Here is a 25,421-nt window from a genome sequence, read left to right as displayed (position 1 = left end):
AAACACCCTCACTCCGCTGGCCCCAGTTAGTGAGAGAAGTGCAAACCTCCTGAAACCTGCCTACGTCTGAAAAGCTTAAAAAGATCAAAAGCTTCATATATTTTAATTGTCAAACACACACACACACGAAATAGTAAATAGAGATCCTCAACAATTAGGAGAACTAACCCCAACTTCCGTTATCAGCTGTTTTTAAAACAGGATTTAATGATGATAAGCACTGGTTCAAATATTCTCTTTTCCTGCCTAAGCAGGAATTCTGGAATTTACTTTCATTCTTCACAGAATCAGAATCACACAATCAACTGGGTTGGAAAAGACCTCAGAGATCATCCAGTCCAACCCTTGGTCCAGCTCCAGTCCATTGACTAGATCATGGCACTAAGTGCCATGGCCAATCTCAGTTTAAAAACCTCCAGGGCCGGTGAGTCCAGCACCTCCCTGGGCAGCCATTCCAATGCCTGACCACTCTCTCTGCACAGAATTGCTTTCTAATCTCCAGCCTCAATTTCCCCTGGCAGAGTTGAAGCCCATGGCCCCTTGTCCTATTGCTGATGCCTGGGAGAAGAGACCAATCCCCACCTGGCTAGAACTGCCCTTCAGGTAGTTCTAGAGAGTGCTGAGCTCACCTCTGAGCCTCCTCCTCTCCAGACTAAACAAGCCCACAGTAAACTGTATTTTACTATAGCAATTGGCATCTCTTTTCCTATAAAAACCTGACTTGCCTAAGTGAAGTGCATCAGTTGACTTCCATCTCTCTGTAAAGGCTCCATGCGCCTCCTCCGGGAGCAGTGACCAGCCCAAATGCTTCGAAAACGGCACCGAACAGCCTCACACCCAACACACCACCCATCCTGCTTCTCCGAGAACCCTGCGATACCTTCTCTTTCCTCTTAACCTTCTGTGTTCTGAGCATCCGCACAACCCTGCAACACCCTCCTGCTGTTTCATCTGGAGAACACCCATCTTATTCAGCTTGCGCTTTCGAGTCAGTATTTCAAAAACAAATGTCATGTTGTTTCACTGAGTTTTTGTACAGCATGCTTATACCCATTCACATACACAAATCACTTCAGCTTCTAGACTTTCAGTAATTAATCTTTACTATGACAGAATATTATCTAAATTCTATTTTCCAACAGTTCCAGAAATTCTAAGATTCATTGATTTCTTATTTTCCTTCCTCACAACCATGCTGATAACTAATATTGATGTCTATTATTTGAAACTTCTGGTTTACAGAAGACAATGGATATTCCTGAAGCAAACCCAGCAGTTAAAGTGAATTGCTTTCCATAAAGGTATCTAAACATATTCAATTTAGAAAGGATTTCTTATAGATCGATCCTTAACAGCTTGTAGTGACGACAATTTAACAACCTCTCCAACTTACTCGCCACTGGCACTATAAGGTACAGCATGGCCTGGAAGTCACAAAACTATTCCAGCAGCAGAAATTCAGTTTGCCAAGTAAAAAGGAACTCCAAAAACAGTGAGAAATTCAAACTCTATTTAAAAAAATACATAAACCAGAGGCACTGGGTGCATCCCAGCATAGGGGGTTCAGAAGATAAGGCAATGCAAGCAAGTACCGGGTAAGTGCTGCTAGAAATAGCCCATAAAACCACAACTGATGTTACGTTAGGTTATACCCTCACAGTCAATTTCTATTGCCAAGAGCCACACGCACCTGATCCAAGGCTCTCACAAGCCGGGGAGCTCGCTGACCAGAGGCATCGCCCATGGAGTGTCATCTGGAGCCAAATCCTGCACGTTCCTCTGCACCCCCTCCTCTCCAGGGGAAGAATGTTCAACACTCAGCTTCACATCCAACACGCACCTGTATTTTCTTGCCTTCAGTTGGAATTGCACATGATATAACACAACATTTTGAGGAAAAATAATACATCACCAATGTTATCCCTATGAACTCTAGAGCAGAACAGTGTCCACAGACACCTGTGCAATCCTGAGCACATACTCACTGCTGAACGAGACATCATTCCCAGTTATTCAAGTAAAACTGGGCTAAGTACACTTTAAGAAGTGCTTAGACAACCAAACTGAGGTCCACCTTAAAAAGTTAAAATTACTTTTATGATGCATACCACCCTGTAAAGAGGCTCATTAACTCCAGCACATGTGGAACACAGAAAGATAAACCCCGTATTTGCAACAATGCTCTTCTACACTGAATTAAAGCACATCATGGTCCCAAATAACCAAACCAACACCAAAAATGTGGGACATTCTAGGAAAATCACATAGGAGATCCATGTTATACATTCAGAAGAATAAGGAGTTAGCTGCTACTTTCTCAAGTTTTATATAAGCTTTGCAGAGCTTCCAACCCTTTTCACACCATTCTACAGAAAAACCAGCTTCCTTTCACACAGAACAGTCTCCCATGCAAACAAAACCAACTCCACAGACAAGTCTAATATTAATTTTATAATTAATATTCTAGCAATTCAGCCTAAGCAAAGCTACAAGCAAATCAAATCTAAGACAAGAAAGCACTGCCCATCTCTGCTTGAATAAAGCTCCAGAACAGGAGTGCTGAAAGACTTTCCCTGTCCCAATTCAGAGCTTTGGAGCGTCTCACAGTGCCCCAAAACGCCACATACGGGTGTTTGATGCATGAACAAACTCCTCTGTACTCATCCCTCTGCAGTAAGAGACCCACCGTTTGATCTACTAAGGATCAAGCATTACACGGCACAGGGTGAGACTTAGAGAACGACATTTCTTGTTCAGACGCTTCCAGGCCGCGCTGGGGCTGTGGGAGCACAGGGGGACGGGAGCGACGCAGCTCACAGAACCCACGGACTCACTCGGCGGACAAGAAAAATCTACCAGCTTCATACCACTGCCCTGCCTGCGTCTGAAAAGCTTATTCCATGTTACAAAGACACCCCCAATGAAAAGCTCAAATTTTGAGATGCAGGATTTGTAGAGGGCCAGGAGCGAGGACTTCCAGAGGGAAAATGTTCATGTTATTGCAGAATCCAGTCTCACCGGTCACCTTGGTTTCAATGCTCCACGTAAGATGGAACATAAGCAAGGATTCGGCACAGGAAAACCTGCAGTTTGTTCCTAATTACAGTAATAAATTCTCATCGACTATATCACTCTGTACAGGATACCCTACGCACTCTATTTTAGTGTACACCAAATATTACCCACTAATTCAGAAGTGCGGCTTTAACACACATGCTTAAGGACAGCTGATTTCCCATGAGCTTGTTTTGTACCAGGCTGAGCACAGCGTCTGCCTTACATTCTGCTTATAGACACAACAGCAATGCCAAAAATCGTGCCAGCCGTACGTACCAACTGCAATTTTCACCGTCTTGGCGTTATTCTACCCCAACAACTCAAGAAATACACCAACAGAACATCCCAGTTAATAGATCCTGCACTTCCCAACAACCCATAGTCCCCTCCTTGTCCATTGCTTACTAATTCCACATTTTACAGCTAGCACCCTACCTCCTTCAAAACAGCTTCTCCATCCTGCTGCGGCCCCTGAAGGTGCAGGCTACCAGAACCGATGCTTTCTCACAATACCAGCTCAATTTTCAGGGAGCAGCCTGTTACGCTTCAGGTTTTGATATTATAAAGCTGATGCTGGTGCCAAGGTAGTATCAGCACCACTTTCTAAACACATTATCAACATAAAAATTCTCATGTGATCCTGAAGCCCCATAAGGCTCTAAAAGAAACCATAAAGCTAGCTTTGTATCACTAGACGTACTACGAAAGTGTCTTTAGTTTAAACTATCAAGAGTCTCACGAGAAAGGCCACAGTCCACAGAAGTTCTTAGTAAATACGGCCTCTTGCCAGCACACCAGCTCCGCCATGGACCACACAGCTCTGCAGAGAACAGAAATGGCTACTGTTTTCTCCACCATTTCATTATTCCTGGTGGTTTGGAGCTGGGACAGTTAAGCCCAGCATTACTACAGGCAGATAATAAATCAATATTCTCTATATGGTGTTCCAGCACACCCAGGGCACCACTGAACATGCACAGGAGCCAGGACCTGGTTCCACTCACCGAGATGTCTCCATGTGAAGCTCCAGTATCACCACGAGAACTGGGGGTTCGTATCTGAAGGCATCACGGGCGCAAGTGCTGAGCGTGCGCTGGGCAACCCGACCTCCCAGGCACCCATAGCAACCGAGAAGGCGAAGCTCCCATTTACAGAACCACAGGGCTGTTCAGGTTGTTCAGACCTTTAAGATCATCAAGCCTAACCATTAACTTAATACCGTCATGCCCACCACTAAACCATGTCCCTAAGTGCCATATCTATATGTCAACAAAATATCTATGTGGTAGTATATACATTACCTATGTGATAATAAAAATAAGTTCTGGACAGTTTGAAAAAAAAGCTGAAATAAAGCACAAAAATCACAAATGAGACTGTAATTCCAAGCATAAAATGCAAAAGAACTTCAGTCATTTCATCTCCTTCACTGCAGCTTTTCCCTCCCAAGGACCAAGAGCCACGTCCCAAATCCAGGGAAAGACCTTCTACCCACTGCTGTTCACCTCCAACTTACCACCAATATCCCCTTAACCACAACCAACAAGCTCAAAGGCCAGTGCCAGCCTTTACTATCTACCTCTGCTCCACTTTTCTGAGAAATACATAAACAAATGGATAGGTCAACACTGATTCCATTTCAAATATAAGTTCATAATATATTAAATTACAATGGGGTTCAAAGTAACACCTCAAACAAAACCTACGTTGCTTTTCCAAGTAACTTTTCTTCATGCAAAAGAAAACACATTTCAAAGTCTTTCATAGCACTCAGGAGCAGAATATCAAAACCTGCTTCCTTGAAAAACAAACTTAAAGCAGGTTGGGCTTTGGAGTCAATCATTCTTTAAGCTGAAGCCGGAACAGTAACTGTAACACTAGAATTGCTCACCGATTTCTCCCAACAAGGAAGATTTCTTTCAACCCTTTCACACTCTTTCATTCAGCTCCTTTTTCCACCTCTCCACTGCGATTCTCCAATATTTATTACTGAAATGTAAAGAGCAACCTAACTGAAAAACAGACTTAAGCTGAGACTGAAGACTATACCACACTCCTCTTCGGTTCTTCAACTAAACTGCAGCTTCACCCACAAGTATCTCTAGGTACCACTTGCTATTTACACGCACCCACGATTCCTGAGGCGACATCTCGGCCCCCATCCCGCTGAGCCCTTTACAACCCCTGCCCTCCCCATGGGCTGCAAACCAAACCCACCCTGTACCCACTGCAGAGCCCATGGGATCCCACCCATTCCCTCAAACAGAGTCGTGATGTTACACTTCAAGGCACAAACTCATCAGGGTCCATCTGTTTGGACTAGTAAACACTGTATGAACAGCATGTGTTCAAAATGAGACTTTAAAAAGAAATATGCCAGCAAAGCATCCAACTGATATGTGCTGCTTTATCAAACAAATCCACATTACTGAAGAATTTCAGGGACCACGCAGCATCATTAGCCACTCAGCTAATGAAATGTTTGCCATATTTCTTGTTTGTATTGCACTGCTGAATGATCACCAAAAATGGCTGAGATACCCCAGATGAATTTTTCAAACCGTTCTCAGTTGCCCTGGAGTTATTACTGCACAGTGACAACTCTTGCCCACAAAATGAATAAGGATATAGATTAGAAGTGGCCTTTCAATTTCTCACTCATTATAGAACATGCTCTCACATGATATTCAGGATTTCTTCTTTATGGACTTCAGTTTTGAATCTAGCTCCTTGTGAAATACAATCTGGTAAAAAAATCCCATAATATTGCTTCTGCAGCACTCCTAAGAAACTGATTTCAATTTATTCATTGCAAGTTCAGCCTTTCTTACATCTTATTTCAGTTCTTTCTCCTTCTGAGCAGATGCTTCGTTTTACAAACGAGATTCACACCCCCATCATATTTTTTTTGTGACTTAATTATTACCATCTGTAATATGAACATCTTCAATTCTCCGTTCTAATCTGTCGCAGAATAATGATGCTTCAAACCAGAAAAACCTACCAAAAAACCACCACCACAAAAACCTGACGTCAAGTAGAACAAAGGAAAGGGTTGAAAGGGTTTGGCAGGGACTTTAAAGGTTGTTTTTTCTCTCCTCCAGCCAGACTACAACCAGAAGTATTGAAAGGCCACAAAACACCACGCTGACCTCCCATCCCTTTTCTGGGCTCCAGATCCACCTGCTCCCGCCAGTGTCCCTTCCCAAAAGCACAAGCTCATTATGATGACAGATCCAACCTATTCCCCTTGTCTCGGTGCCAAAACGACCACAGCACCTCCCTGCAGCAGCTCCACCACAGCAACAGGCATTTCTTCAAGTGCTTCTTCCACATGTGCTATCGTAGTATATATAGCACGATACTTTCCAACCTGGACCCTAGAAAAGTCTGTTGTCAGTAAGTTTGAATTTGCTACAAAAGTGTTCCACACCCTTTAGAGTCATCATGGAATCACTCTGGGTGGAAGAGACCCTCAAGATCAAGTCCAACAGAAAACATGCCTCTGCAAGTCAAGAACCTGAAAACCCTATAACCCAAGAGTGGGAAGTCTCAGATTCTCCCACGGGGCAGCATCTTTATTTTCTCCAAGTCAAATGAGTAGTTCCAACAATTTTTTCATAACTACGACCAAACTAAGGCAGAGAAAAGTTCTCTGAGCAAAACGTTATCTGAGCATAAAACTCATCCGATGAAAAACCTAAATTTAACAGCTGTAAAAGTATGAACTGAATTACATCTACTCTAAGCAGAGAGGCTGGGAGTTGTCAGCGTTAGGTGGAACCTGGACACCTGGGTCACAACCCGCAGGTTCTCTGGGCAACAAGCACCATCTGTGCAGGAACAGAACAGCTCAGCACCCGAGACGGGCAGCGCTGGGACAGACCATCAGAGCAGCTTATTCATCACCAATCCCGCACCAGCAGGGCTTGGACACCTACCTAACACAGCAGCAGAGGGACTCGAAGGTCACAAAGAGATGAAAACAGTGGCTGTTTTCACGTTATACATGTAAACAACCTTGGAGTGCGGGCTGCTCAAAAACGTTCAAACCAACAGGTTCTTACTCCCTTTCCAAGGCTACAACAGAGAGGACGGTTCCATCCCACAGCCCCAGACCATGGGTGGCACAGGGATTCCTCTCCCCTTCCAGTCACAGAATTCAATGATACCACAGTCACATTCAGTCAAGCCGCTGCACTGAGAGTAGCTGGTATTTCATACAATGTTATCTGCAGACTCATATTAGGATTTATGTTAAATTGATTTACTATTTTGTCTAAACCAAAGCATTTTTGGTTTCAGAAAAATTTACTCTTTTCTCTGCTGAAAGTTATTTTACAGGCACGACCAAAGACAAACTGCAGAAGGAAAACAGTCTGCACACTCTCCTTTCTGCTCCTGGAGTAATTAGGGCAGCCAAATACTACCTGCTCATTCAAGAAACAGCATGACATATTGCTTGTGTTGCAAGGAAGAAATGCCATTTGGATTATTGTCTTAACAAAAACAGTGTCAGTTATCCAAAGGGAGGGATGAGCATCCAGATGACAGCAAAGGCCTCCAAAAAATCCAGGACACTTGTGCAGCATGTCGTGGTGTTGCGTAATTTTTCAGATACATTTAAAAGTCTTTTTCCTTTAAGAAATGCATCCAGTTTACTCAAAATGCTTTTATATAACATGGGTTAGCACTGACTTAACTGACAACAACTACAGTTGGTCTTTGAAAACCTTAAAACAGACTTGACCATCAAAACCAATTCGGATTTACAACCTAGGAATATGTAAGACTGTGCAGGGCTCAGGTTTAACCGTTTAACAGCAAACCACTTAGATAATTACACAGCTCATACATTCTATCATTAACAACTGAATTTAAATTTCAGATTAGTTAAAGAGTTTAACTATCTACTCACTGTTTTATTCTGCTCTTTTTCACACGAGCTCGGTGCTGAAGTTTCTGAACCAAAAACATTCTTCATGAGATAAGGGCATCACTTGGTTGTTTTCACTCAAGCTAAAGAGTGAAGTTTGGCCTCAAACTTTCAACTTCAACCTAACGCCACTTCACCGTTAATGGGATGTGCCTTGAAGGTGAGGACGCAAACATTCGCCACCGGCTCCTGGTTACACACGAGCTGCGCACCAGCATCCCGCACACACACTTACCTCCCGAAAGCACTCGCATCCACAGCTGAAAACAGCTCTAAGAGCTAGAAAAACACTCCGCTTGTTCGCATGACATTGGACCTATAACACAGACAAGTGGCGCTGCAGCACTGCTGGAACGTAGCGGAGGAATCCTGGGCAACTGAGTTACTAATACTGAACAACTCCACCTTCCCTCCTTGAAGAAGGGATTTCACCTACATTCAGTCTAATTTTACTCTGTGCTTTTGTAGCTGATTGCATTAGTGTTCCTCAAGAACACGGGATTCTTAAGTACTGTCCTTTTGTTAGAAATATTTGGCTAATAAAGAAATGGTATTGACAACCATCATTTTCAATTGCAAGCTGAGCTTTCAAAGAAGCAAGGACTTTGCACATTTCATATCCACTGTCCTGTCAAAACAAGCAGCGATGCTTCGGTTATACTGCTGAAAACAAGAGTTTCATTAACAGCTTGTATTATGGAGCACATTCTGGCAAATGCCACCCCAGGGGGAAGGTCATCAAGCAAACAGATGGTACACAGAGGCTTGAAATCTTAGTAAGAGACAGCAGTCCTATGAATTCTGTGCAACCTACTCTGGTGAACCTGCTTTAGCAGGTGGGTTGGACCAGATGATCTCCAGAGGTCTCTTCCAAACCCAACCAGCCTGGGATTGTGTGTGAATTTTATCATAAGCAGCACTAAATCAAAATTACCTAGGAGGAATTCTCAAAGTAGTTTAGGTTCTGACTATACCGCTCTGTGCCTCCCCAATTCTGGTGTCATTTCTAAGCAACTAGAAAGCATTTCCAAGCTTTCTAAAGTCACTCAAAGCAACAGTACATCTGCATAGTCACATTTAATGGGAAACGGCTGAAATCAACCTCATTGTTCAAAACTATGAAATATCTAGCTGGAAGTTCCACCTACCTTCAGATGGCCACAAATCAGAGCAACACCATCCTACCAATTCTTCAGTTAACAGTTCTGTAACTACAACATGAAGATTTCAAAAGTTCACCAGCCTTCCAGAAGCAGCGACAGGTCCAAAAAGCCAGGCTATGCCGACCAAAAGGGTTTTAGGCAGGATCAATTCCTTCCAAGTCCTTCTCAGCTTGAAACTTCCCAGGGAAATGGGGCTCCCTCAGCCGTGGACTCTGTGGGTGATCCCCACCGTACCCCGTGGAGACACCCTGGCTGGGTTCCGTTACCAACTGAGTGAGGAATGCCAGCCTAGTTCACTGGTCACTCGTAACAAAAGACCCCCCAAAAGTCAGGGAAAAAACAATGAAAGTGGTGTGACAGCGGTAAATAGAGATTTACAAAATCGATTTTGCAGAAATCAGACTCACGTTGAAAGGAAATATACTCGCTGTTCCTGAAAGCTTACTTGAACATAGTTGGGAAGCAACTGGTGAGACCATTTGAACTTAAGGCTGTAGACATGAGAGCATACAAGGAAAAACAGGGAGCTTGGGACAGAACTCATCTGGTTGCTTCTCTCCTAAGCTGCCATGCTGTCAATACACATAGAAAAATAGAAGAATGATAACAAAAGAAGCTGCACAGAACTGAGAGCCAGCGAGTGAAGAGAATCGCAACTAAACCATCCGACATCTATTGTCAGTCCGGAGCTACCGAATACAACACTTCAGGGCTGCGCTTCTTACGCACGGTATTTATAGCCAAGTCAGGAAGGTGAAAAGCTCTCCCTGGCCAAACAACACCCAAACATCGCACACAGTAACAAAGCTCTGAGAACATTACTGACAGTGTCACCTGTACAGAAAACAAGCTCCAGAATACCTACCTGACCATGAGATAGGGAAAGAGCAGCAGAGTTCAGTACACAGCCACAAATATTAAGTCAAATGCATACACTACCAACCAACACATTTCCATTCCGTGGGAAAGCCAAATCTTTCACCTACAACCATGTTCTCACTGCCAAAAACAGATAGGAAGATAATCCCATGAGGTTACTCTTCCTGCAGAAGCATTTAACAGTTTCATTTCCTCTTGTTCCAGGAAGAGTCATTTGCTCCGTACACAAACTCCAGCTCAGCTTTCCCAGAACCATGAAAGAACACGCAGCCACAGGACAGAAGGGAGCAGCAGCAAACCTACGAGAGGGCAAAGACGAGCACATGTATTTGGCAGCGCTGCCTCCTGGCCCAAGGCACCATTTGTGTAAAACCTCTTCCAGCAACAGAATTTAGCATCTCTATTTTCTTTTTAAAGACCTGCACAATACCTAAATAAACTGACATAAAACAAATTCGCATCTCTAGACTCAAACTAAACATTTCCTAATATACCAGTCCAGTTTCAAAACTGCTTCCTTCCAACCGATTATCTTTGTCAGAAATAGAAACTAGTCTTTTGCTTGTACTAGAGTCTGTATTCAATAGGAATTACAGTTCCTTGATTCAGGGTCTAATCCATATATCTGGATAATCACCCTAAAACACCTGCTCTCAGGGTGGTCCACTGGCCAGCCAGGGGCTTTAAGAGCTCCATAATAAGGAGTAGTTTCAATTTTGCAGAGCAGAGACGCGCACAGCTGAGGACCAACAGCATCTGCTGCGGGAACCACCACAGAACACTGAGGAACAACAAAACACAGAAACTGAAAGTTATTCAGTCAGTCCGTCGCTGCTGTGCCCAGGTAGCTAGAGATTTTTTTTCCCCAATTCTTCAGTGTACTAAAATAGTCTGAGCGGAACAAGCTGCTCATTTCACACAGTATAGGCAACAACTTGTGTAAGGCCAGCCCAAGTAGTTCCAAAGTGACCGGCGCCAACGTTCGTTAGAGGGCAGACCTTCAAGAGCAACTGGCGCACCACTACTCTTCATTTTTGGATCAATCTTCCTGCCCACTCACAACAAATTCACAGCACAGACATTCAAGGAAAACATTCAATGCTCCAAAAGGAACAGTACTTAGAACAAAAGAGAAGTTTCCTTCCGTTTTCTTTAAACCTACAAAGCCTCAAACCTCTCAGAAATCTACATTTAGAACATGGCAACAATCCATCAATAAAGAACTGGCTTTAATGTCTGTGATATTACAGAAAAGGAAAACTGACTGCGACATTTACATGTAACTGCTTGTAAACTTGGCAACTTTTAAGTCACACTTTCATCTAACCAGTGCAGTTCTTCCATGTAGGTCACAAGTTAATCACTGAAAAAATGTATTACAGTCATACCTTCTCCTGTGAACGGGACAACAAAAATAAGTATGTTTACAAGAAATCATGTTGTGAGTGTAACATTTTACCACTTTTTTTTTAAACAAGTAGTAATTTAACACTTAAGGAACTGCTAAAAATGCCATATTAGCCAGTTATATAAACCCAAGTACCTTCTTTCTATAGCTTGAAGAAATGGGGACACCAGTGTGACTGACTGCATTGATCTGAGGAGGTTAAGCAGGGGGTCAGGTCCTGACACTCAAAGCATCAAGGCTAAAACAGCTGCGGCTTGGAGCTGTGTCCACCAGCCGAGTCCTCCTGTCGCTACCTTGACGTGTCTGTGCAAGGGCAGTTTGTACCCCCCACAACAGAGAGGGGACCTCAGAGGTCCGACTCTCGTTCTTAAGGCTGTTCACTAATATAATCATGTGCAAAGTAAGCAATTTTATCAAATCCAGCCATGTAGTCGTTAACATAAGGGCATCCCTCATAATTTAGCATGACATGGTTTAAAGCTGCTTCTGACATGACAGAAAGTTCTTACATTTGCAAGTGACACTCGATAATGAATTTTTCTTGACACACACTTTAAAAGATCAACCGTAACTACTTGGGACAGCAGCTGTATTTGTTAGAATATATACGGAAAGTCTCAATATGCTACAACTTCTTGTTTTTTCCAAGAGCCGACTCTGGAGGAGGAGGGGACATTTACTGACTAATTTATGCTACAGGACATGGAGCATCAACTGCCTGGCAAGACAAAGAGCCCTGTCCCCAGCCCGCATCCTCCGCTGCAGCATTCCATCCAGGTCAGCGTTCCCAACACCAATGGCTTTTTGTACCGGTTTGCATTGTTTTTTTCTTAAGACAAGCATTTAAACATCTTTAGACCATAAAGAAAATCAAGAATCAGAAAATGAAAGATTTCCAAACCAAACCTGCGCTTTGAGCAAGTCCCAAGGACCAGGCACGCAAGCACGCTCCGCAGCACACGCTATGTCGAACGCAAACACTAATCACCCTGGATCCCTTACCAAGGGGATCGAGACAGGAAATCAAAAGACAGAACTGTGTATCTAATCCCAGACACCTGTAGTTTAATTACATTTCACAACAAGTCAAGCATTGTTGTGATTCATTTGAACTTGGATAAAAAATAAACAGTTATCACCAGTTTCCACAAGGCAACACACACTAATATCTTAAAATCAATTCTGTGAACAATGAAGCCAAGTTTTCCTTTTCAGTAATTTTATTCTAATGTGAAACATGAAGAAACAAGCACCCAAATAACTCCGATATAGTATGAAACTTTAATAAAAGTTGTTTAAAAAAACAAAGAGCAAAATGTTAAAAAATAAACGGAAAGGCTTGACTCCTAATCACACATCTTTCTGACATCAGCAAGAGAACTTTCAGACTTTCAAAGAAAAATAAAGGAAAAAAAAATAAAAAAGAAACAAAGATCTGGTGTTGAAACATTACTCCCAAAGACTGTTGAAACGCATAACATGAAGCTTCAGAGACAGACAGTTTTATTAACAGGAGGCTTAATTTTAAACAGTATATACAAATCACATGACTTTTCCAAAGTTGGGACCACCTAGTAATCCGTCAAAACAAAATTATGCTAATGAATTACAGAAGCATCTGTGTAACGTGACCGCCTCTTTATTGACGTACACCTTTGCACACTCCTCGCACAGTCCTGGCCTGGGAAATCCTCTGGGGATGCAGCGCCGCACAGGTTTGCAAATCTCTCCTACACACCACGGGAATAAAACTGTTGCCACTTGCACCTCGCAATTTTGCCTGACCATACACTTCAGTGTTCCATGATATGCAACACCAAAAGGCACTGGTTTTCTTTGTCCAAAAAACCAAAACAGTTTCAAGTTTGCTATGTTTAAGTACAATGATTTGCAGGGAATAGTAGTGTTTTTCAGGCAATGCCCAAGCTTTAGAATTTATCATAAGCCAAGCAAGGATGAACAACAACAACAACAGAAATCTACTTTTCACGTGTGTAAACACTTCCTTTCCAATTCTCTGGTTTTCCGTGGAAGGTTTTACTGCACAGCAAAGAAAATGGCAACTCTTTACAGACTTTGAATACACACAACTTTATTGCAAAAATATATAGTAAACTCAGTATTTTCAAGTTTTGGAGAAAAATAAATGTTATCTCTGAATTCACCCAAAGCAATAATTCTTGACAGAGTTGCTGAAGATAAAAATTTCTTTCATATATAAACTAATTTAAAACTTTAGCTGGACTCCAATCTTCTACTAATAATCACCACTTTGGTTCTCTTAGCAGAGACTACAGGAGGAGTTCGAGAGACACATGAGAAATACAATGCCAATATCCAACTAGTGTCAAAGATCCTATCCCAACGGATTCACATAATCCTAACAAATCAAGCTACTTAAACAATAATGAATATTTTCAAGTTGTTGCTTCTGCTGCAAATGTTTTATAAGTGTACTATAAAACTCAGACGATAATGTTTGAGGTTAGCTGTATTTGTGGCAAAAGTCTTATTCTGCACAGTTATAATTCCAATATATAAATAACTAAAGGTTATTCCACAAAGAAGCAGCTTGAATTTTACAGAACGATTCTGCTCATACTTATAGGAATTAGTTTCGTAGACACACCAGCAACGGGCATAATTCAACTGTTCATACAGTGAGAATCTTGGAAAAAATAAAGATACATACACAAAACAATTCATCTGTGTACACTGAGAATTCGTTCAGTTGCAGAGTAAAATCAGGACTTTAAACAAAGCTTTGACCTGTAAACAAAGCAAATTCAGCCAGCTTTTAACCAAATCTAGAATGAGCTATCTATTTTACAATGGCTTGCAAGAGCACCCACCGAAGAGCTTCACTGACTTCATCTAGTTCCCTTATCCAAAACTACGTAAAACCAATCTAGAATCCTCGAGAAGCACTGCGTCCAGTACAGTTTACCAGACTTCTATGACGAGTAAGAATCTGCCTGGTTTCTCCACATATCTGTACGGGAAAACCCACTGCACATCTGGCCCGGCAGTGTTCCGTATGTAATGGCTAACGCAGTGCTCTGTCTTCTCAAAACCAATCTGTTTTACAATTTGAACAATCCACAGGTTCTATCCTGGAAATACTACAAAAACCAATCCGGATGCATTTATCACAGCACTATGAATATCTATTCTACAACTACTTCATATTAACAGTTACCCTAAAACAAGTTTTACTTTTCTGGAGCCTATAGGCCTGTCATTTAGATCAACAACAGCCGCCATAGCTTCATCACGAGACTCGAATGCAACCATTGCTTCTCCAGTGGGCATGCCTTTTTCATTGTATTTTAAGCACACCGAACCAGGGATCACTTGGTAACCATAAAAGAAATCCAAAATTTCATCCACTGAAACAGTAAAGGGCATATTTTGCACTTTAATGACTGTTGGTCCTGGCTTCCCAGACCCTGTTCCAAAACCTGGGGGTCCACTAATATGTATATTTCCTGGTCCAGGTCCAAAGCCTGGAGGTCCAGTTAAATGTCCAAGACCACTAGCAATTCCTGGAGGACCAGCACCAAAGGCAGGGGGTCCACTTAAATTGCCAGGACCATTACCAAAAGTCTGAGGACCCCCTGCAAAACCTGCCGGTCCACTCAAATTCCCAGGCCCACCTGCGAACGCAGGGACCTCGAGAGCTGCGGCAGGTAAACCGCTCGCTGCAACCGCGGGTATTCCTGGCCTAGCGTCAGGAAAGCCACCTATTCCAGGCGGCGGGAGAGGGGGACCAAACGTGCCGGACCCGCTGAAGTTACCAGGGAAGTTAAATGGTGGCCCGTTGTTTGCATCTTTAGAATTTCCCCCCAGAAAGGCATGCTCATCCCCAGCAGCGCCCTGCGCTCCTGGCACAGCCACATTTCCTTGTATTGGTATTTTCAGTATTTTTTTCCCTTGAGATGGTGGGTTTCTCTCAATATCTCTCATTTCTTCTACAGTTATCAAACGCAAAACAACATCTCTTCCATTCAGTTTTTTACGGTGCAAACGTTCTGCCTTACGAGCATCATCTTCAGCTTTAAACTGAACCAGCGCTTGCCCTAAACCTTGCCCGTTATTATCAACAAGAATTTGTACGGAGTTTTCTTCTACTGCCAGTCCCTCTAGAAACTGAAGGATTTCCATTTTTGTTATATTGTATGGAATATTAGATATATGTGCACACAATTTTGGCAAGCCTGGTTCTCCCTCAGCATTCATGAGAATTTCTCTCTGGTCATAGCTGAAGTTCTGCAACCTTTTACGAATCATATCTATCTTTTCTAACATTGCCTTTTTAGTAATTGGATGAACTTGAATAAAGCGATTCCCTATGTACTGCTTATGATGACACAAAGCTGCTTTATAATCAGCTTCATTCCTGAACTCCACAAAACCCTCTCCGATTGCCTTCCCGTTAGGTCCATAAGCTATATAAATGCTGTCTTCAACAATATCCAGCTTCTTAAAAAAATCTATCACATGTTTGTTCTCCGATTCAAAGGGAAGACCTTTCAAATAAACACAGAAACCCTGCTCATGGGGAGATCGCGACCGTGACCTTTTCTGTCCGCTCGGAGATTTGGACCTAGAATGAGGCTGGGGAGGAGGAGGGTGCGACTGCCCAGAGGGACCCATGGTTTGCTTGAAAGTTATGTGGCCTCCAGCAGCCACCCACTGTCTCTCTGTCGCAGGACTAACTTCAACATAGCGCTGAATCATCAGCATTCTGTTTCGCTTCAGTGCTTCAAACGTATCTTGAGGAGAAAAAAACTTAACTAGTCCATTTCCATTATTTCGACCTACATGATCCTTTAGCATATGGACTGCATCCACACGGAGCCCAAGGAAAAAGTCTTTCACATCAGATTCAGTTGCAGAAAAGGGCATTCCATGAATGCTGACATACAAATCGTCTGGATTGATTGGAATTGGCTTGACACTACTTTGAGAACTCATCGGGATAGGATTTACAGGATTCATGGGACCAATAAACAATGGATTCAAGCCGCTGTTCATATTCACTGCTGCTCCAGACCCATTCATTCCAGAGGGCAAAGGTGCTAGGGGCGGAGGATTCATAGGAGGCATTCCTGACATGGGAGGCATGGGCGTCATGGGCGGCACGGGGGGCACCGGGGGGATCGGAGGAACCGGAGGCAGTGTGGGTACAGGAGGTGGAACAGGTATCGGGGGGATAGAAGGCATTGGCGGCAGAGATGGCATGGCTGGGATAGGAGGGATGGGCGGAGGAGGTACGGTGTTCATTGGGGACGCTGTGCTAGGTACGGTTTGGCTAAATGTCGGGCTACCAAAGGAACCCCCAAGATTTGGGGGTGCAGTCCCCATACTGGCAGTAGAAAATGTAGATATGTTTTTATTGCTTTCATGCGCAGTAGTAGAAGCAGTTACTACACTAGGAGAAGGATTATTAAAGTTAGGTACAGTAGTAGGTAAGTTAACCCTTCCACTCATTCCAGAACTAGGGGGTGGTCCCGACCTGCTAGCGTTTGCTGGTGGCATATCTAGATTGGCCGTCTCGAAACGCCTACGACTCAGTTCTATCATGTTCTGCATTTCAGTTTTACTGCTAAGCAACAGTGTTACTTTCGACCCTTTAATTGTACCACCTGTGCGCATCATACCAAGCCTCGCATCTTCATCAGTGGCAAAAACGATGAAAGCCTCACCCAGTTCACCCCCTACAATATGCACGCCCCCATCAGGGATGGTCAATCCAGAGAAGAAGTGGCGAATGTCCATGGTCCCCGCCACAATCGGGAGACCTTGCAAGCGGATGACCACAGCCATGCTGCGCTGAAACAACACACACCTGCAGATGAGAAAAGGCAACGGCTATGTCAGACTACTGTTCATGGCACCATGCAATTACCTACAGAAACCATCTACTATATTCGTTCACATTCACCTAACAACATCTTGCAAAGATTAAGCATGTTTATATCCCAAGTTCCTTATTCATGTTTGTTTGCTTCATACAGATTGAAGTATTAAACATTTACCAACACAATTAGTATACATTTTGCACTGGAAATTCCAAAATAACTGTTAAACCAAGACTCACAAGTGTCACACACACACACAAAAAAGAACAGTAAAAAATGAGATTGTATCAGTAGTTGAATATTTAATGGAACATAAGTAAAATGAGTACTTTAGCCAAACAAAATTATTTTACCATACGCTGATATGGTATCCACTGTACCTGCCAACGTGACTGCAAAAAATTCTGCACACCTATGTTCCCATATACAGTTCTCTCACATTTGGGGAGGGACTTTATCTCCTGCCATGTGAAGACAACTAGGAAGGCAACAGTCGTTGCTTACAAACAAAAACCCATTATGGACAACTAGCAACAGTGAGACTCACACAACATCCTGACTGGCACCATTAGTTATACTGATATAATACTTTTCTCCTAGCAAAGGCAAGAGATCTAGGTGATCACAAAGCTCACTAACTTTTATAAACTAATCCCAAACATTTTGTGATTATATAGACCTCACCTAAACTAGATGAACATCCATGCATATCCTAGCTAGATATTTGGCTTTTACAACATTCAAAAACAAGGCACAAGGTTTTTAATAGTTGCAGATGTTCTGTCTAATATTACACCTTCCATCTCAGGCACAAGCAAATGACTTTTACCTCTGCAGCTGAGGTTAGTGGAAGCTTAAGATCAATCTTGAACAAGCAGATTTTAACAATTATGTTGTATATGTTCTACAGAAATGCCTGAGGTCTTATCAGAAGCTCAAGATAAACAGGCATTCTCATTTATTCTTGAAAAACCTTCAATAAAGACTGAAAGCATCTTATCAACACAAACACAATTCACCAGTTCAGAAGCCTCAACAGTCAGCAGTGGCGCCTTGTTCCACCTGAGCCACTTCACCTCTGAAACTTCTTGCCTTCCCCAGTCCCCATTCCCTTGTCCATACAAACACCTCTTGGCTCCCAGTAGCCAGATACCAATGGTGTTAACTGAGCATCTGACATCGGGGATGAACCAGGTGACACAATGGAACACCAGGACACCAGCAGACTTCTGTTCACATGCCAAGGCTAAGATCAACTACCACCAGTAACTATCTCCCAGCATCTCACATTCAGCTGGATGTTGTGTCCCAGCACACAGGCAAATCGTTACATCAAGCTGCATTTGCCTGTCCAGGTCTTCCAATCACTTTAAACACCATGAATACATCCTTCACTACCAGGTAAAGCCACTATCCAACAATTAAACCATACCAGGTAAGACTGAATTCAGTACTTAGTGAAAACATGAGTAATAATTCTTTCACATGGAGAAAAAAAAAGTTATCATTTTGTTTTCATCATGGAACTTCACTTTAGTCAAATGGATACTTAAATACTCTGTTTTGCTGCCCAGTAATCAGCACTAACCCCTTCCACACAGTGATGAACTCAAGCAATGTCCTGGGGCATTACAGGGAGCTGGTCCCATCCAGCTGCCACCAGATGTGCAAAGAACCTTCCTCTCTCAACCACACACCAGATAAGCCCTCAGGCACAGTCAGCTCTGCTGTGCCACCAACAAACAGCCCATTTCTTGCTACAGCCTCTTGAAAGACAGACTGGAATTTGAAAGATGAACATAAGAAGGTCTTTAAACAAATAAAACATCTAGCCTTACATAGCCCTAAGAAAATCCTACTCCAGCAAGGGAGGGCAGCAACAGGGGAATACGTACTTGTGTTTATCTCTTATAGTGAATAAAGTTCATTGCCTGATCATTTTCCAACAGCAAAATAACTGGCCCATATGAAAACAAAACAAAAACCAACAAGTCAAAGTAAGACCACGTGTACACATCTAAGAAAGCAGGTAAGGCTTTCTGCCCTGTTTTTAAAAAGCCCTGTTTTCCAGTGATTCTGTAGTTTGACTTTCAATCAGGCTCACACTGAAAGTCAAGTTAAAATGAAAATTCTGCCTACTTTCAGGAAGCCATACTAAATGGGATCGTAAAACTGAAGCTCACATTATGCTCCAGGATTGCTTTTGAGTTAGATGGTCCTGAGGCAAGCAAGCAGTATAAAACAATCCCTCGTTTTGTACCCATGCTTTGAAACCTAACACTGTTAGCAAATCTTGCTAGGAGGTTTACATTTTCTTGATTACTTATTATACAAATAAATGAGTGTCCAAAATTTTTATGCATCAGGAGTCAGGCATTTAAAGTTTCTTGTGTTAAATGGGAGATGACTTATTTCTTTCCTTTCTAATGCAAAGGGGGTGACAATCTGATATGGCGGTTAGTTGAACAAATGCAGCTTCAGAAGGTTTTCTGCTCAGCTCTGCTGGTTTAGAACATCATATATTCTTCACCAGAACTGACACCTGCCAGATAAGTGTATTCACTAATGACTCCCTGAATCTAGCCCAGAAGACCAATTAACAGATAAGGTCACAAAAGAATTCTTAAAAAATTCAAGCATTTGAACATTTCCATAGTTTCTGGGATAATGCAAGTTTCAAATGAGCGCCAAATTCTAAACTGCGTTATAAATGCTAAGAGATTATCTTGAGGTTTTGTTACTATTCTGTTTGGGTCCACTTAATTGCTATACACCAAAAAACCCAACCAGTTGCTAGAAAAACTAGCTGCAATGACTTAAGCACAGTTAATTCTGTGCATGACATTAAGTGAATGCTTGCTATTAAGCAAGATCTAACAGTCACATGGTATGACGAAAAATAACTGTAAGGACTTCACTCCACCAAATATTTTTGGGAAAAAATATTTAGTCAAAACATAATAGTTTCAAATTTGCCAGGATTTCAGTGCTTTACCGAAGCATTAACTTAGCTTCTATGATTTCAAGAAAAATCACAAGCGTCAAAAGGGCCAAATTTCACATTTCTAAGCACTCACAAGTCCAGTTTTCCCAAAACGCACTTAGGAGACAACAACCCACACACTCATATTTTCCAACTAATGAAAAAGCAAAGTCTGCTCAAATATTTCAGTGTTGGCTTGTGATCAACACGCGTGCAGAGGCAACATTAACATCAGAGCCGGCACAGGCTGCACAGTCGGTGTTTTGCTGGGCTGTTAGAAGTGTTCTTAGCCCGCCTGCTTTTCCCTATGTACAAAAAGGTACTTTCAGGCAAAAGGGGCGTTTGTTGTAATTTTTTTATATTTGATATCTTTTTGGAGAGACCAGAAGCACAAAATCCTACAGCTGTTCTACGGACAAGCCATCCTCATCAGCAAGTTGGGATCAAAAATGGAGCAAAGGGCTGCTGACAATCCATCCGATCCAACTCATTTGATGAACCACAACAGCACATTTATGTGTCTTGACAGCAACGTATTTTAAAACATGGATGTTACACTGGAAAAAGGTGTCCAAGGTGACAATATTACTTATTCCGTTTATGTGCTAGACAGTAAAATAATTAGAATTTAGGTCATATGCATAAATTTATAAAAAGACCAGAGCAGCCTGTTAAGATGTATGCATTTTTCAAATTAAGAGAAGTTTAGAAGACTTAAATAGTCTCCGAGGAGTAGTAAAGTACAATATCCACGTGGTACACACACAACATATGTGGCAATTCTTAGACAAAGACTAAGAACTGGAATAACACTACGATTGTAGGAGAAATATTAAGTATCCAGGACGAGATTGTCTAGCAAAAGCTAAAATGCAGACTACAGTTTTGCCCTTTTTTTAAGGCTAAAATCAATCTGTTATAGTAACCTCTGAGCTAATTTTAGACTATCTCATCCCTTTAAATGCTGCAAAATCAAATTAGAGCCAATTACAGTACACTTCTAAAACTCCAGTCGTTAGAAATCCGCAGACCTGTGGCCTGCAGCAAAGAAGCCACATTCTCCCACAGTAACTGGGAGGGTGTCCCAGACTAACCACGTGTTGATGAAACAAAACATGAGTTTAGCAGAAAATTCTGTTTACAAGAACAACATTGCCAGAACCACCATCACCAGTGGGAGTCAGAGTAAAGAGACTAGCTATAGGTTATTTGATACCAATTCACAGATGCCAAAAGCTTCAAATATTTCTTAAGATATACGCAATATGCATATAAAGAAGTCTTCAATTCAAAGGCTCTTACCTGCAAAGACAGATGTTTTTTTCTTAACAAGTAGAAGAAGCCAAGCCAATCCTGTGGGCAACCAATTAAAACCAACTTTTAGACTGCAATAAAGAATAAATGGAGGCAAAAATCAATGCAGGCAACACAACAGCAGTAACAGTCCACAAAGAACTGTATAAATAGAAAGTTCAAATCTGCAACCACCACAAGGCACAGTGACATCCACCGGTCACAAGAGCAGGAGCGCATTTCCTAACACCTTATCCCTGTATGACCTGTCGGTAATTGCACTGCACAGTTTTTATATGGTTTCGAGACATGAATATTCCTTCTACGAAGAACATAAAACGAACCAGAAAACATTTGAAGAATCTTTCAAATTTTCCCATCACCAATACGTGAACAAATAACTTTCAGAGGCAAAGAGCAGGAATATTTGAAAACCCTTAACAAACCCTTTCTCCATCAAAAATCATATTCCTTCCTCCAACTGCGCATCAACTGACTTGAACAAAGAAACATGAGCCGCACCTCAGAAAACCTCCCAACAGCTGCACATGAATAATTTTTCAGGAGTCGCACAAACTGGTGACATTTGGGAGCCAGCTCTAGGCAGCCACCTCTGCAGAGCAAACAGGAACAACTCCTCACCGAGACCCTGCCTTTTCAGGAGTAATCTGTCCTTTCATTATCCAAATCCTGATCAAATGTCCATTTTCTTCATCCCTGTATAAAAATTGTCTTCCTGGGATTACAACTCAAACAACAAGGCCAAACGTTTTAAGCGGCAACATATATTTCGCACTTAAAGGAAGGACGGAAAACGCTTGCTCTTCCATTGCTTAGCAGACCATCTCATACTAAAATGGTGATTCTTTGGACAACTATCCAGGAAAGAACTACACTGAGAACAAATAACTGACTCCTCCTCATACAACCCAAACAAGCCATTTTCTCTTATAAGCATCATTATCAAAGAGAACTTAGAGAAAAATAAACTGCCAAGCCATCCACAAACTCCCTAGCAGAGGGAATTAAAACGCACGCATTTATTCACAATCTTCCAGGACGTTAACAGAAGACTTACAAGTGAGAACGATACAACTGCACTCTTCAGACTTATATTAAAATGGCAAATGCATTTAGGAAAAGACGACTCTTTTTTTTTCTTATTAGACCTTTAAGAAAAACAAGCATTCCTATATTAGAAGAATTCAACTACATACTTGCACATCTAGCAGTGTCAAACAGTAGTTTATAATGCAGGAAAGAAAGTAATCACCTGAAAACCAGTTTCATGCAAAACCACACCTGTTTCCAGCAGCAGAGAAATCTTTCATGCACAAGGAACCTTCTGTTTGGAAGAAAAACCAAAATCATTTGATGTATTTCCAGTACAGCAACCACAGCGTGGCATATGTTCCTCTTCACAACACTCAGAACAAGCTGAAGATTTGCAGTGGACTAAGACAACATGCTATAACATGAAACAACATCAACCAAACCAAGCAGCATTCTTCAGAAAAGGTACAAAGCTCCACTCTATGTTTAACCTTTCCAGCAAACATCATCTATTTTTGTTTGCAAGTCTCAAATCTCTCAACTTCAAAGAAAACCATTCATCGCTCCGGTAGGTAAATACATCCCTTCCCATCAACCTGATACACAAGAGTATACGAACAGGCAAACACGGACTGGGGCGCAGGTGCTCCCAGGACGCTGACACCACATCTCTGGGACTTCCCGGGGGACCCTGCACAGCAGCCTGGCAGCTACACAGAGAGAACCACCATCCACTGCACAAACAGCCTGGGAAACAACCTGAGAGCAGCCAGTCCACCGAAGAAACAACCTGCCAACCTGTCTGCCTAACCCCAGCAGATCGAGGTGGGTAAGAAAATCATTAAGAAGGTAAGCTTAGGAGTGAGTAAAATTAGAGCCAGAGTTTTTTTGAAAGACAGCTCACAGACTCCTGGCATGCTCCTGGGACCCATTTCAACACTACGGTGGTTTTGGTGGCTTTGTTTTTTTCTTTACAGAGCTGATTTTTATTAGTGGAGAACAGCATTACGTTACTGCACGACAACTTCGCTGGTGTTTACAGGGTAACCCCGAAGCGGTGGCAGCGCCACAGGCACCAGGGACCTTCCCTTCTTCCCTACCAAGCGCAGCGCGTTTGCTTCGCTCCGGCCCCCGGGAGGAGCCGCCGCCGCCCTGCCGAGCTCCCGACACGGGCCCCGCCGGGACCGGGACCGGCCCGCGCCGCGTCCTCCCGCGCCCAAGGGCCGAGGAGCCGCCGCCGGGACCGCAACTCCCGCCGCTCCCGGGCTGCGCGACCCCCGCACCAACGCGGCGCCGCCCGCGCCCGCCGCCGCCGGCACAGCCCCCGCGGGCCGGCCCCGCCTCGGGCTCCGGCCCCGCCGCAAGGTCACTCGGCCGCCGCCGGGCCCTCGGCGCCTGCGCTCGGCCCGCACAGACTCACCTGCCCGCGCAGCTCCGCGGGCCGCCGGGCGCGGGGGAGGCGCGGCGGGAGCGAGGGAGGGAGGGAAGGAGGCAGCGGGCGAGGGCCGGCCCGAGGCCCCCGGCCTCAGCGGACCAGGCCGCGGCGAGGCGGCAGCGGCCCCGCTCGGCGCCCCGGGGCCTCAGCGCGGGAGGCGCCGCCCGGCCCGGCCCTTTGTGCGCGGGGACGCGCGGCAGCCGCGCCGCACCCGGCCTCCCTCCCCCGGCCTCCCCGCCTCGCCTCCCCACGGGCCCGCAGCACGGAGCAGGGCAGGCGGCCCGGCCCGCCCGGGCGCCGCCGCGCTCTTACCGAGGGATCTGTACGGGAAAAAGGGTTAGAACGGAGCCGACGCGCCCCGGGCCCCGCTCCGCGCCGAGCCCAGCGCACCGACCGCGCAGCGACACAAAATGGCCGCCACGCTGCGGCGCCGCCACCCACCGCTAGGAGAGGGCGGGGCCCGCCCCGCGCTTCCTGCCGCCCGCCCCGCCCGGGTACACTGCGCATGCGCAGGGCGGCGGGGCTCGCGCATCCCCTCAGGCGGCGCGCGGGACGGCGGGAGGTCCTGTAGGAAGGTGTGGCTCACTGTCCCCACAGCACCTGAGGGACACCCCAGCCGGCAGGCTCGGAAAGGACACTGCCGACCCGCAGTGTAAGATTCGAACAGCTGCCTCTGGTACAGCAGTAACACAGGGATAGCGCAACACATCTTCTGGAAATCACTGATGGTGTCACTGAGGGGTTTTGCTGAGGAATGGAGACTCGAAAGGAGGCATCGAACTTCGAGCAAACCAGAGAACCCTGAGGAGAGCGGATGTTTCCTGACTTCGGAAGACTGAGGGGTGACCCCATTAATTGTTATAAATACATAAAGGGTCAGTGTCAGGAGGATGGAGCCAGGCTCTTTTCAGTGACAACCAATGACAGGACAATGGGTGCAAGCTGGAACGCAAGAGGTTTTATTTAAAGATGAGAAGAAACTTGTTCCCGGTGAGGGTGGCAGAGCCTGGCCCAGGCTGCCCAGGGGGGTTGTGGAGTCTCCTTCTGTGCAGACATTCCAACCCGCCTGGACACCTTCCTGTGTAACCTCATCTGGGTGTTCCTGCTCCATGGGGGGATTGCACTGGATGAGCTTTCCAGGGCCCTTCAACCCCTGACATTCTGGGATTCTTAGTCAGGGCCAGGTTGCAGAATTAGAGCCAGATTACCCTGGGTCAGTTCCCTTTCAAACGGAGCTGCCCCATGCTGTATTTGTCACTTGCTTGGCTAAATACACCTGCTATACAAACCACCGCACAGCGGCTGAGCTGCGGGACGGCCCAGAGCTCCCAGGAGCCGCTGTCACTGCGC

At 44.1% G+C, this 25,421-nt stretch overlaps 2 protein-coding genes across 11 annotated transcripts in view; both read right to left on the bottom strand.

The window, feature by feature from the left end:
• The window catches only part of CPNE1 (copine 1), a 42,095-nt gene extending 17,582 nt beyond the window's left edge, over positions 1 to 24,513 (bottom strand). For 4 of the 8 annotated variants that reach the window (XR_013922904.1, XM_080354414.1, XM_080354419.1 and 1 more), the window contains exon 1: positions 17,107 to 17,252. Coding sequence is in view for 3 of the 8 variants with exons in the window: in XM_080354414.1 (XP_080210540.1) it covers positions 17,107 to 17,124 (18 nt within the window). In the remaining 5 variants the exon portion in view is untranslated. Of the gene's footprint in view, positions 1 to 17,106; positions 17,253 to 21,592; positions 21,676 to 24,056; positions 24,152 to 24,383 lie in introns of those variants that run through there. The other 4 variants (XM_080354415.1, XM_080354416.1, XM_080354418.1 and 1 more) reach the window with 4 other exon arrangements.
• Positions 12,495 to 24,500, bottom strand: RBM12 (RNA binding motif protein 12). 3 transcript variants are annotated; one of them, XM_080354413.1, is made up of 3 exons: positions 24,384 to 24,500; positions 21,593 to 21,643; positions 12,495 to 17,294 (listed from the first exon to the last, which is right to left on the bottom strand). In XM_080354413.1, the coding sequence occupies exon 3, from the start codon at positions 17,270 to 17,272 to the stop codon at positions 14,639 to 14,641; it is 2,634 nt and encodes an 877-aa protein (XP_080210539.1). In that variant the 5' UTR covers positions 17,273 to 17,294; positions 21,593 to 21,643; positions 24,384 to 24,500; the 3' UTR covers positions 12,495 to 14,638. The 3 variants fall into 3 exon arrangements, with proteins under 3 accessions (XP_080210539.1, XP_080210537.1, XP_080210538.1); XM_080354411.1 differs by having other exon boundaries at positions 21,593 to 21,675; positions 24,384 to 24,435; XM_080354412.1 differs by lacking the exon at positions 24,384 to 24,500 and adding an exon at positions 24,057 to 24,108 and having other exon boundaries at positions 21,593 to 21,675.
• Positions 24,514 to 25,421: the final 908 nt, after the last annotated feature.

This window comes from Nesoenas mayeri, assembly GCF_963082525.1.
Source record: "Nesoenas mayeri genome assembly, chromosome: 16".
Lineage (NCBI taxonomy): Eukaryota > Metazoa > Chordata > Aves > Columbiformes > Columbidae > Nesoenas > Nesoenas mayeri.
The sequence above is the reverse complement of the archived record's forward strand: the minus strand, read 5'-3'. Positions and strand labels throughout refer to the sequence as shown.